General features: G+C 32.2%; 1 protein-coding gene across 7 annotated transcripts in view; it reads right to left on the minus strand.

The window, feature by feature from the left end:
- LOC129798842 (cystinosin homolog) overlaps positions 1–14,128 on the minus strand; it is a 43,053-nt gene that overhangs the window by 23,214 nt on the left and 5,711 nt on the right. For 6 of the 7 annotated variants that reach the window (XM_055842235.1, XM_055842239.1, XM_055842242.1 and 3 more), the window contains 3 exons: positions 6,345–6,590; positions 3,338–3,440; positions 2,952–3,146 (listed from right to left, as the gene is read on the minus strand). In XM_055842235.1, coding sequence (XP_055698210.1) covers positions 2,952–3,146; positions 3,338–3,440; positions 6,345–6,411 — 365 coding nt within the window. In that variant the 5' untranslated portion in view covers positions 6,412–6,590. The remainder of the gene's footprint in view (positions 1–2,951; positions 3,147–3,337; positions 3,441–6,344; positions 6,591–14,128) is intronic. The other variant, XM_055842238.1, reaches the window with a different exon arrangement.

Raw genomic sequence — 14,128 nt, forward strand, 5'->3', positions numbered from 1 at the left:
AATTTTTCGCTACTCCAAATGGAAACGTCATTGTTTTTACGATAAATACAGTACTAAATTATTATATTTATATATTTCCTGTACCACAGTTTCATTAGTTATTTAATTTTGCTCCAAATAAAGCGAAAATCCATTCATATTCACAAATTTTAATTTGCTAATTTCCCAGAAAAATTAAAAGTGTACCTTTTCACCATCGAATTTTTCACCGATTGACCATGTTTTCCAATGAAAAAACATAATAAGGTGACTGTTGTTTATTCGTTTTGTTTAATATTCATGTCATATTTCTGGATAGTTTTAGTTAAATTCAGTGCAAATCTTTATTGTTAACGGTACGTGAAGTTTTCAACTGAAATAATTACCTATTTCGTGAACAAAAAGGGTTTTTCTGAAGTGTCTGCAAATGCTTCAATAGGAAACCCTGGAAATATGATTTTTTTTGGAGAGATTTTCTTTTCGTTTTAGATGAGAAAGGAGAAAAGTCTAGGAATAAGAACAAATCCTGCACTCAAGAGCAACTCAACAAGGTTTTGGAAGCCTTTCGGAGTGGTTTCGCTTACGCTGTTTGTCTCCAATTAGAAACTTTCCCTTGTCTCCATTTGGAATAATTTGTTTCCAATAGAAGCATTTTACACTCGCGTATTTTTCTTGTATTTAAGAAGTTTTCAAATTATACCTAAAGAATTTTCACTAAACAGCAGCATTCTAGAAGAGTCAAGGAGCAAATTTATGTAATTCTCTTCAGAAAAAATATGAACTTAATGTGTTGAATCTTCTGTCAAAGTTAAAGCGTCTGGAAATGGTTTTGAATTAGGACATTTACCCTAATCAAAGTGTAGATATTTAATAGAAATTTACGCTGTAAACGCTAATCCTTGATCCTAAATCCTCAGTGTATGTTAGTTTTGGCTGATCCTTTACCGCCAAATTTTTCGAGCTAAGTATTCTCCAGGATCAGTCTGTGTCTATTTTCAACATAAGATTCAGTTCGAAGATAATAAAAAAGATAGGCATCTCAAGAAAGTTTTAGCCAGGAAGTTAATGTAGAATTTTTAAATAATTTCAGAAGCTTACAAGTTTTATAATAACGTGAAGTTCTATAACATCTTTTACTGCTCTAACACAAAGAGAGAGTAGTTAATCCACTTTTTTTTAAACCTGCGACACGGCTAGGGACCAAACCATGAGAGATATCGACTTTCGGTCTTCGACGACCCCCCTTATAAGTCAACACGGTGGCAGCCAAAATACCGAAAGCCAAAATCCCGAAAGCCAAAATCCCGAAAGCCAAAATCCCGAAAGTCAAAATCCCGAAAGCCAAAATTCCGAATGTTCAAAATTCTGAAAGGGATAATAATGTTTAGAATAATTTTCCAAGACACAGAAGATTTCCCTTTGCATCCAGCAAGTACGGGTGCAATCGTGGGAAAAGCTATGACACTTAATAATTCGGGATTTTGGCTTTCGGGATTTTGGCTTTCGCGATTTTGGCTTTCGGGACTTTGGCTTTCGGGATTTTGGCTTTCGGGATTATGATAGAAACCCAAGTCAACATTATCTAGGACAGTCTTTTTTATTTCTCCCCCACCCCTTCTTTCCCCTCCAAAACCATCTTTTTTGGGTTATTTCGAAAACGGCTCCTACGATTTCTTTAATTTTCGAATATGTTTTAGAGGTAGTCAAGGCGAATACTTCGTCTTTGGACACCTATGTTCGAAAACCATTTCGATATCGAATTTTCAAACATCAAGGTTTAATCACTTCAGAGTGCGTATTTTTCAACTGATTTGCTTAAATTTGGATTTTTTTTGAAAGATCTTGAAATTTCCAATCAGATTGCATCGGACTTAATCGGTCATGAATCGGTAATATATTCGTAAATCGGTAACTTTCTCGGATTTATTTTTTATTTGTTCTAGAACCTACTTTTCTTAAGGAATTTCTTATTTTGGAATATTGTTTTTTATTTATCAATCAATATAATCGATATTAAAGCGGTATCTTATCTACCCAAAAGGCATGCGAGAAGATAATACACGAATAGCTCTTTCTCGTGAGTTCAAGCACTTCGCAATGCTGGGATGCTTTTCCATTGTTTTTGCATTAAAATCAACGTCTGGTTCCTTAAATTTTAAATATATTATTTTGTTATTATTTAAATTTTAATTTTAGGACAAATAAATCACAGAAAAATTTTATTTTTCTTCACGCGATTAGAAATTTTCAGAAGATCTGAAAATTTCTGATCAATACATTTTCAAAGGAATTTTACAATTTTAGAACTTTGCTATTAAAAAGTTTATACTCTTTTACAACTATTGTTCGTAACATGATCATTTTACGAGCATTTTTTAGTCTTTTACAAACATTTCTTCGCAAATATTTTTGAACATTTACGAATAAGGAAATATTTGTAATGAATATTCGTAAAATCTTGTCAGAAAAAAATGTACGAACAAATTATTTACATTTTGAAGAATGATTCTAAATATAAATTAATTACAGAATTTTTTCTCGTACATCGAACTTTTAAAATAATTAAATTTTATGTTTTCGTTTTAGTCACGAATTATCCACTGTAAATTTTAAGCGATAAAGAACATTTTGTTTCCAATTGATTCATTTTACGTGCATATTCTTTCATCGTCGCAACTAATACAAATTTTGATGCTCATTCGTGCCAGTTTCAATGAAGAATTTTCTAAAAACAAATTGTCCAAATCATGTGATTACAGTGTCCTGAGTAAGATAGTATTTCTGGGTCAAGACTATTCGATGCAGAAAAAATAAAAATGTCAAAACTGACGTGGTATTTTTAGTCTTTACTCGACAAGCAAAAGTGCTTTGACTGACTGTTCATCATTTAGTCAATTTTAACAATACTTTGGCAACACAGCCGGCAAAAAAAAACCAACTCATCAATTGAATGTGAATTGAGATCAACTTACAAACTTCTGCCTCCAATCGTGTAATTGGACGTGACTTCGAGATGACCGGGATTGAGACCCTCTACGCGAATTGGGTACAATATTTCATTATTTGGCTGGGCAGATGGTTGCAATTCAAGCACTCTGGGTATCACATCTATTAATCCATCGTGTTGGTCGTAGAAATAGACTTTGCCCGTCTCATTGAGGAATCCTCTGCAAGAAAAGAAACATTCGTTTCTTTATCGTCTCTATAAGAAGCACCAACATTTGATATGCAAACACTTTCAATGACAAGATTTCCTTCACGCTTCATTTAAATATTAGAATGTAATATAGGAATTTTCTTGACGACTTCCAAGTGTCGTTAGCAGAAAAACCAATTAATTTTTTTTAGTGCAAATTACCTGAATTCCAAGTTGAATTCTGTAGTTTCTCCCACTAAAACAGTCAAGTCTTGTGTCGAAACACTCAGTGTAAATAGTTGATTTGTTTGGGCATTTGTTTGGCCTGAAAGAAATGTAGAAAATTATTTAAGACACTTACTTATTGAAGCTTTTATTTTAAATATCATTTTAAAGATTTTTTTGCTTTTTAAAAAATTTTAAAAATTTTAGCGATAAGTTATTTTAGGCCACGCCCTATTCAAAAGTTGATCCAAATATTGATTTTTTTTTTGTATTTTCAATGTTTAATGATGCGATTTTATGCAAATCCTAAGACAAACTGCATTTAAGATTTAATTTTCAAAGGCTTAGTTCTGCTTTGTTCACAAAAAAAATAAGCCACGCCAGTTTTTAAGTAAAAACTAATTCAAATTGATCGACAGAAAAAAGTAATGGAAATGCCAAATTAGGGTGACGTGGGGCTCCTTTGGGCAGTGAGGATACATTTATATAAGATTTTTCGCATATTTATAAAGGAAATCGAGCTTAAACGTTACTTAAATTAGCCTTACAGAACAATTCAACTAAATAAAATAACTTTAGGTTCCAGCTTCCTTTAAAAATATGCGAAAAATCGTATACAGAGGGTCCCGGGATTATGAATATTTTCGGGACTAACGAAAATGGCGCGAAATGGCTTTATGCATACAGAAAAGTCGGATACTCTCAGGAAATTTGTTTCGAATAAGTAACAGCAACGCCGTAGAAAATGCAAAATAAATATTTTTCGAGCTATTTTCAGCGCCACCGGTTCATTTCAAATTTATTATTATTATTACCTATTATTAAATTCAAAATAATACAGTTATCCCTTTTACAATTTTGAAAGAAAAAAAAATTACAATAAAATTCAATATTACAAAAAGAGAAAAGAAATAAAAAAAGAAGGAATCAAAAAACAAGAAAAAAAGAAGAGTTGAGCTTTAGTCTCTCAATAGTTCAGCCTGAAAATGCCGCCAAATAGCATCCGCACAGTTACGGCTACTAGCCAGAATAGCATTATAGATAACTATGCCCTTCACAAACAATGTGCGGTAAAGGCAATCACTGTTACATTTCGGTACTATAAGTCCTCGAACCCTAGTCGACCCGCCCCCCCCCCCCCCCTAACCAGATGATTCGATAAGTGCTCAGGACGCCCAGAAAGCAACAAATTGAACAAAAAAAGCACTGCTCTCATGTTCAGAAGAGAAGGCAGATCACAGCCAATAAATACATTCCGGTGAGGAGTATTGTGGTCCCGGCGATTTAAGCCACAAATATACCTAACACAATTATTAAATGCGACTGTTAGGCGACGAATTGTGTCACTATCCGCCGCAAAGAAAAGCTTTGCACCGTAATGAAACCAAGGAAGAAGAAGCGCTCGCGCGAGGATCAAGCGAGTGTCATAGGGAGTGATGTCCCGGAATCGTCTGAGGGTATATAGAGAATAATTAACCTTACGGCAAATAGACGTGGAATGATCAGACCATGAAAAGGTCTAATTGAAGATGATACAAAGGTTTTTGACCTGGACGACATAAGGGATAATTTCTCCGTTAAGGATCAAAGGATACGAAGTAGAAGATAGTGATTTTTTAGAGATAATGATAGTTTGAGATTTTTGGGGTTCAAAATCAAGCCGTTTGAAGATGACCAGTGCTCAATACTAGACAGGTTTGAATTCATGAGATTAAAAGCATTTAGAGGATTGGAAGGATCACCCTCAACGTAAATTTGGAGGTCATTTGCATAGAGATGAAATAGGCAATTATGTAATACTGAAGGCAAATCATTAATAAAGAGAGAAAACATAAGAGGGCCAAGAATGGAACCCTGGCCAATGCCTTTACTTAACGAACAAGGTGGTGAAACATCTTCACCGAATTTTACAATTTGTGAATTTACCATCTCAAAAAAAAAAATTGCATAGAGGTATTTCAAAAATTATTTTACAAATTAGCTCCTAGTGGTAGGCAAACATGAATAGATGTGTTTGCATAATACCGGGACCCCTTGCATAAATTAAGTCCTACAATTCAAAATAGCCCTACCTCCTGCTAGATATTGGCATGTCCCTTCTGAAGCCACATCCTCAATTTGTTTCACCCCTTGTAAAATAAATTGTATAATACTACTTAAGGAAGTGCTTTTGTTAAAAAATATTAAGCAAATTTACTATAAATTGAAGACAAAAGAAAATTTCTCCTAGAATAAATATTGGACCGCTTAATCTGAGGTCACTCCTTGTAAATGTCATATCTCTAATAATTTGCAAGGAAATTCAAATTGTATTACTCGTCTTTATAAATACATTGTTTAAAAATTTAGGAAATGCCTTGGAAAAGATAAAGAAAATCTATTGGGAATAGAAAAATAATTCTGCAGCGACATCCTAAGAAAGACACATCAATTTGTTTTAATTTCTATTTAAAATAGGACAAAAAAGCTCTGTTATAAAGTTTCTCTAATTAAAAGATGCCTCACTTCCCCCTATTTGCTCCCAAAGCACTCAATTCTTGCTGCAAGATTGTTGAAAGTGCAAAAGACGCATATATTTTTAGAAATAGTATTTTATAATCATAATAATTCATATTCTTAAACAACTGGTGCTATGGAGGGCGTGGTCTATATTTCCTGTAACAGAATTTTTCGATTTTTACTCAAAATTAAATTACCGGTGGTAGTTTGTTTAGGCATCATTATAATTTAAAAAATCAAATACAACTTTCGAAAATTGTAGCCCCCTACAGCAAATAGAAATAATAAAAAAAGTTTAAGTATATTATAGCCAATTATTTCTATACAAAGTCTTATCTGATAAAAAATCCTGTCACAAGAATCTAAATTTAATCATTCATTTGAGCAAATCCCCCTAATTTTCACCACCAAATTAGAATTCTAGCAAAAACCAACCGAATTTGATTGTTATTTCTCTGTATTTTACGAAGGCAAAACTGATAAGGAAACGTAAACGATAACTCACCTGATAGCAATAATACTGCTGTGGATGCGATAAAAAATAATACACTATGGAAATTCACTTTTCTCATCTTGAATGTTTTCTCCTGTGTCTGGACCTGAAGAATATTCTTAACTCCTGAATTGTGTCGAATGTAGAATACAAAATTTTCTGGGATGATGGAATTTTTTTCACTTTTTAAATTATCCCTTCGAAGAAGGGCACCGTCCCAACTCTATCAGCTAATGAAAAGCAACTGTCGTGGATAATCTACAAAAAGAATTCAATGATTGTGCTAAAGCAATAAAATATTAAATGGTCGTATTTATGACACTCAAAATGATTAAGAATTGCGATTACGACGTGTTGAAAAGAAGCAAGAAGTTTGTGGTTAAAGAAAAGGTGAAAAAGAGTTATAAATCCTGATAAAATATTTACCAATTGTGTGCTTGCTTACGATGATGAGAAATTCACACTTGAAAAGTCTTCAGCAATCATCTCAATTTGGACATGATTACATTTTTTTTTAAAATTCTTCATGGGCACATTTTTGATTGATCGACAGCTTTATAAATAGCCCATAAGTGAAATTAATTGGCGGTTGTATTTATGAGGTGTGCTAGAGTACCATTTTAATTGCTTTAAGTGACGATAACATATTCTCATCCACGCAAAATCATACACACAGCAATTGTTACAAATTGAAAAGAATTATGTTGAAACAAATAAAGGCTGCAAAATGTCCTCCAGACTTCAGACGACCGAAAAAGTTATCAATTGAGAGATTATCTGAAGCAATAAGACAATCACACCTCGAAGTATCTTTTGAGGGACATTTTCATTCACCAATAAAGCCTTTATTGTAAAGAACAAAGTGTGATATATACTTTTTTGTCGGACATTTCGATTTCTCTCTTTCACTCTCATTAGTTTACATATCTTGCATTTCACTCTAAATTCAACGTCACTTGTACTAAAAATAAAATAAAGGCTTTTTCTGGAATTTAGTACAAATAATAAAAATATATTCAGTCTGTTCCGAAAATAAGTTGTACATTTTTTCATACAAAATGCTACTAGGAAATATACGATTTATTTCGAAACCGAGGGAGTACTAAAAAGCTTTTATCATTCAAAATAGATTTAAATAAAATTGAAGGATTAAACATATCAAAAGAAATTTAAAAATCATTTTTCACAGTAATTCAAAATCAAAATATAAATAATAACTACAAGTATACTCCTTCGTTGACGTTAACAATGTAGACTTTTCACAAAGACAAATTATAGTACTTGACGTTTGTAGCTTTTAATCTAAATGGTATTAAAACATGATGTACTTTCAAGAAAATATAGGCGAATTGGTGTACTAATTTATCGTTTAGTTTAGTGTAGTACGTTCAATTTCTACTAAGAAGAAACGATACCTGATAATTAATAAATTTAGTACATGAATGTACTAAGATACATTTGATACATTTTATTGAAAAATTAAATAGTGAACCATATTAAACACAAAAATGTCTAAATCACAAAGTGATTGATTGAGGGTAATACCAAATAAAAAGGGGAACTTCTGTTATATAGATTAGTACTACTTTTTTGCAAGAAAACAAGGTGATTTAAAAGTGCTATAGAACTGTTTAACACAGATAATCGTCTGACATCTAAGCTGAATTTGCAGATATTAAAATAAACATTAATTTTTTAAATACTTGAAATTTAGTACAATACTATTAGGAATAAAATCAATATAGTTCACTTTGTTGGTATAATAAATTAAATGTATAATTAGTATACGTATAATAAAAGCTTTTCTATCGTTTTTCCCGATAATTTTAATATTGTCTGTCTAGACATTTTTCTATATTCATGCTCAAATTTTATCACATTTATTGGCAAAGCAAAATCATCTTACTTAATGGTTTTAAAGCATGATATAGAATAGATTATTATTATAGCCTATAACTGAATATTGTGAACATTCTAGATTCGAAAAAAAATAAAAAAAAAATAAATAAATTAGCATATCATCTGCTTTGCCATTATTACGAATAAATATTTCAATTGGTCCTTAAAATTTATGACACGAGTAGATTTAGAACAGGCATGTTCTAAAAATGGTTATTGCATGTTTTGCTAGTTTGCGATGTAATAGATGAAATATTTCTAAATACTTCTTAAACAAATATTTTATCAGAAACATCACTTTGATTTAATCTTAATTTAAAAAATGTTTAGGTTTTTTTTAGGCTAAATTAAAAATTAGTGAAATAAAATTACTAATTTGAAATTTTACAGCAAATTCTTTAATTTTCAAATTATAGTACTAAAACTTATAAACTAATTCGAGACATCTATATAAAAATTCGAACGAAAACGTTAACAACTATTTAATAGTATCTTAAAAATAGATGTTTAAAAGAAAGATGAAACAACACTTTACTGTGCAATTTCTTATTAATTTTCTTTTAAAGTCTAGGTAAAAAAAAACACTAAAACCTGTTAGAAAACTTATAGAAAATGCACATCAAATTTTCACTAATCATCTCTCGAGACAATAAAAAAAACACATTTCTCGTTTTATTGCAAGTCAAGACTAATAATTGCAAATCTGTCCTTCTCCAAGATCATGACCTCTTTTCAAATTAACATTATATAAGAAAACTGTGTATGTCTGCAAATCAATTAAATTCTATTTGCTATGCTTCTTGCGATAATTGTGCGTACATAAATTCTGAAAATATTCTCTATTTGCTTTCTAAAATTACTCTCGAATCTCGCAGTATATTATCTGTCTACAAATATACAAATCTTTAGTGCAAAACTGAGCAGAATTTACGTAAAAATAAATAAAATGGCATAAAAGAAATTGTCGTGTGAATCTTTCACAGATATTTTGGTAGTTTAATTACCATAAAAATTTCTTTTTAAAATTCCATTCGATACGATATGAAGGAGCAGAAGCACGGAAACATGGAGAATTGAAAGTCACCGAAAAAAAAAGATTTACTTTTGTATGTTATTATCAAACAAATACGATTTTTTCTTCACAGCCGTATAAATTTTGCACCTTGGCCCAACCGACACAAACTCTCTTCACTTTTAACACAAAAATCGTGAGCTTTTAATTCAATTTCACCTTCCATTTGTGGTTTAACAATTGAAATGAAAGAGGCACATATAGAAAATTGAACAGAGATGGAAGATAGGCGATAAAATTCGGAAAATCGATGTTTTACTTCACGTAATACACGTTTTTTTGTTCTAATCTGGAGTTATTCAAATTGAATTTTCTCTTTTTGTGATAACCAATGAACAAATTAGCAATTTTACAAAAAAAAAATCTAAAAATAGTAAAAAATCACATGATAAGCACTGATAGAGTGCATGATGTTGCTTTAACTTAAATTACTTTTTTTTTTAAATTTTTTTTTCGGATGTTCTAATGAAATCTCCTACGTAGAGTGTACAATGATTCACTCTCCTTCAATTACAACAATACAACTAAAACAGCTTTAAGAAAGCTTCTATGAATAAATTCTATAATTCTTTTTCCTCCGTGTTAACTTTCTTTCCGATAGTAATTTTGTTGTTTAATGTATTCTTTCAGCACTCTCGTGTAAAACACATGTTCTATAATTAAATCTCGTGGCTTCTCCGTTGCATAAGATTTTAGTGTCTGCCTATCTATGCATTCAAATTCCTTAGAACAGAGTAAACGCTTCTTTCTTGCTTTATTATTGTGAAATAACAACAGAAACATTTTTTCCTGAATTAAACAAGTTTTGAAAGAAAAACCATGTGGTTAAGTTTAGTAAACATTCTAAAAGCTATCTAGAATACCGCTCCACTGGTATTTTCTCGTATTCTATTTAGATCAGAAGAAATTGAGATAAGATTTAAATAAGAACTTAATAGTTCAGAAAACATTATGTAAAAATATTTAAATGAACAAATAGAGTTTAAAATTGCATTAATCTCCAGTAACATTTCAATTTTTAGCAGTGTTAACTAGGGCTTAACATTTCTTATTAACAGTCGATATTTTTTGTAAAATTTTGGCTTCCGATTTTGTATTAATTTTATCTTGATGTATTAAGATTTTGAAAAATCACTATAATTTCCTTTTGTTCAAAAATGCGAGGCCTATACAAATTTCAGACCTAAGGCTTAGTCATATATCGCTAAACGTCTCTAAATTTTTATCAATCTAAGTCTATCTAGACTTTTTTGAATAATTCTGATTTGGAATTGAATATTAGGGATGATTAATCCATTAGACTCCAAAAAACCAATAAAATTGCTTGCTATTGAGCTTTTTGAAATCTTTAGAAATTGGGCTTAATCTCTTGTCTGAAGATCATTCTACGAAAACAGCCACTAACTTCTACTTTGGATTAAATATAATGTTTTCGCAGAAAGGATGTTTTTTACCGATTTTACCTCTTTCGTAAGCCTCGTCTATATAACCCTAAAAGATTCATATTTGACATAATTTTGAAATTTCACAGTTTAGGGTAAAATTATTACGTGACCTTGACCGTTTTTCCATTTGGCTGTTACCGACTTTGGGACAAAACGATAAGATATATTAATTCCGATCTTTCGGTGAACCTTTATTTTTGATATTGTTCCTCTTAGGTTGATCAATTGAAGTAAATGTTTTGAATTTTAATTATTTAATTAAAGAATACTCTTTCGAGTAAATTAACTTGGAGATGAACTAGTTTGCCATTCAAGGTTTACTGAGCTGCAGATCATCCAATCATAGAGACTGATCGCCGCCGATATGCCGATCTGTCACTCATAAATTACTCGTTTACTATATTTATTCTTCTTCTGAAATTAACTTATAGAAATCGGTTCTTCTATTAAAATTTAAACGGTCAATATTTGAAAGTTGCAAATAATTTTCTCCTCGCAAGAACGGGGAACAAACAATATATTAGTGGAGAGAGGAGTCTGCATGCGTTAGATTGAGGAATTTGCACCTTAAAGGGCCTTAAAGAGTGGACAATTGGTTATCCTAGAGCCCAGGACAACAAACCCTCATTAAAAACTACGCTATTTACATATTAAAAAAAATCATAGATTGTAAGCAGTGGTTTTCTAGTTTTATTTGAAACTTATAAAAAATAAAAAAAAATCAATTAATTTTCTGAAGGTTTCAAAATATTACCGGTTAATATAGAAGTTGAGCTCACACGAATTGTGATCACCGGTGAACGACTGATGCTTAAGAGGTTGAATGATAGAGAACACGTTCTATAATGCAATGTTCTTGGATCCAAATTCCTTTCTGATCACCGTAAATTTTTTGATTTCAAAAATAGATAAACTCAAAGTCATGGTGCTATTCCAATGAAAAATTAACGTTTTTAGCACTTTACTGTTCTCAAGTATTCCTGTTTTATCGACTTTTCATTTTATTGGTTCCTGTCTTGTTAGTTTTGTGGTTTAGAACATTGCGGCGCGGACTGAAAAAAACAGGCGATACATGAATCAATACAAGGAAAAGTCAATAATGCAGAAGCACTTGAGAACAGAAAAAGTATTTAAAAAATGTTCAGGAGAGAACACTTTGAACTTAGCCGTTAGGCCGAGAAGCGATGTTCAGGAGAGAGATTTCCACTTTTTATTTTTTTATTGGGATAACATGATCAATTCATTTGATTTCCCAAGGCTTAGATCTACTAAATCCATTGAATAAGGCTTGGATTTTTATTTTGGCACCAATGGCGCCAATTTTTATTTCTAAATTACTTGGACTATCTCGACCATTTTTCAGTAGACAAGCATCCGTATAATGCTTATAAATTTCTATAAGTCTTGTCCTCGGAAGTCTAATATCTGATTAAAAATCGCAGTGTTTGGTACAACTCCGTGTTTGTGGTGCCCCGGTTTCTTCTATGCCCTAAACATACTTACGGCTTAAGCCGAGAGAGGGCTTAGTGGGAGATTTTAATCATTATTTTGATTATAAGGCGTCTCTTGGCTTGAGTCGTAAGTGTTCCCAGTACATTACTTCCTCTGTAGGATATTGTAGCCACATTATTAGGGGAATATAGGCCAGGTTCGCAATCAATAAGCCTTCAAATTATGCGAATTTTTTCTCGGTTTTTAGAGAGGTGATCCATCTTTCCTTATTTCATTAGGTTTATTATGGCTTATTTTATGGATGAGAAATAATGAACTTAACTTTTTGCAAACTAAGTGTGAAAAAATGCATACATTTCCCCATTTATATTATTTTTACCATGGATGCGAATGACTGGTCCTTGGAGGTGTATTTTACCCCTACTCTTTCTAAGCTTTTCTTTAATTTGACCCATTCGACCACTTGATCGTAGTCTTCACCGTCTTCACCGATTGGACATAATAAATTGGTCAAGTAAAGTTACCAGTATCAAACATGTTCCTTTTAGTATCCTGGGCATGAACCAATAAACTTATTAGTATTATGATAGGTACTCGAGCTATCAGTAACTTAAGTCACATAATTTTCAAAACGAAATAGGAAAACTGCAAATTTTCCAAGGAGTAACCCATTCCTATTTTTACTGACAAAGGTTTCTGATTTCCCGGGCTTCGAGATACAAAGATGCAAATATGTAGGGGAAGGCTTTCAGGCTTTGCACACACTGGCTTCGAACACTTCTCATTTTTGTCGTATTGTCGATTGCGCCTACTTCTGTTGTATCTGCATTTCTTTTGTGTCAGCATTTCACGCAAGACATGACGTCTGTATTGTAGTTTGAACCGAATGCAGATACAAAACAAATGCAAATACGACAGAGGTAGACGCAACTGACGATATTTCTTTAATGAATCTAACCCATTTTTATTTCAGGAAAAGTATGTCTTAAGACTAGTGTTTGAAGCCAGAGTGTGTGCGAAGCCTGATAGCCTTCCCCTATTCTAACAAATGACTTTTCTAATTTTTAGAGCTACCATAACAATAATAAGCTACCTGTTATCTGACACTGAAACCAGATGATAAAGTTTCATGGTTGGAAGATGGTTTATTTGGTGATACGCAAGCATGACGACCAAAACATTGCGCAAATTTATCTGAGTCTCTTGGGGATTTTGTCAAAGCCGCAAATTGTGGCCAAAAGCTATTCCATGTTCCCTCAGAAGCAAACCAAGCCAAAGCTCAACCTTACACAATCTGCAGTCTTGTTCGTTTTCTTTTGCTTTTATTGTGAGAAAAAAATGGTAATGAAATGTTACTCCGAGGGCTTCCCATTCACGTTCCGTCATTCATACGGAGTCATGGCTGAAAAAGTTCAGGTTTACACACGTTTAACTGCACTGTACTTAATCACTGATCACCCTGATAATTGAGTCTCTTTGCGCGAGATGATGTTGATTTAGTCAGGTAAATGAAGATTGCAACCGGATACGAAAACACTGTGAGACAAATTGCTAATGAGGAGGTGTGTGAAATTTTCTGAATGATTTTTTTGTGATGGAGTTTAGAACTTGCTGTATCATCTTCTAGTTCACTCTTCGCGAATATTCTAATGAGCTGCGGACAAGAAATTTTGACGACCATCGAAGGGGTTTCTAATGGAATGCAAAATGGTCAAAGATTCTGGTAGAATTGCGTCAGAATTTTTCTTAATTCCCAGAGGAAAAGGAAAGAATACAACATTCATCATTTGCAAAATTGTACAATGACGTGAAGCTCTTTACAACTGTGCTGAGCTGCTGAGTGATTATTCTCCTACTTCTTTTGCACCCACAACCACTTGATTAAACACCAAACAAAAGCGCAAAAATGGGCTCTGATAATGCGCGAT

This window comes from Phlebotomus papatasi, chromosome 1 (assembly GCF_024763615.1).
Source record: "Phlebotomus papatasi isolate M1 chromosome 1, Ppap_2.1, whole genome shotgun sequence".
NCBI lineage: Eukaryota > Metazoa > Arthropoda > Insecta > Diptera > Psychodidae > Phlebotomus > Phlebotomus papatasi.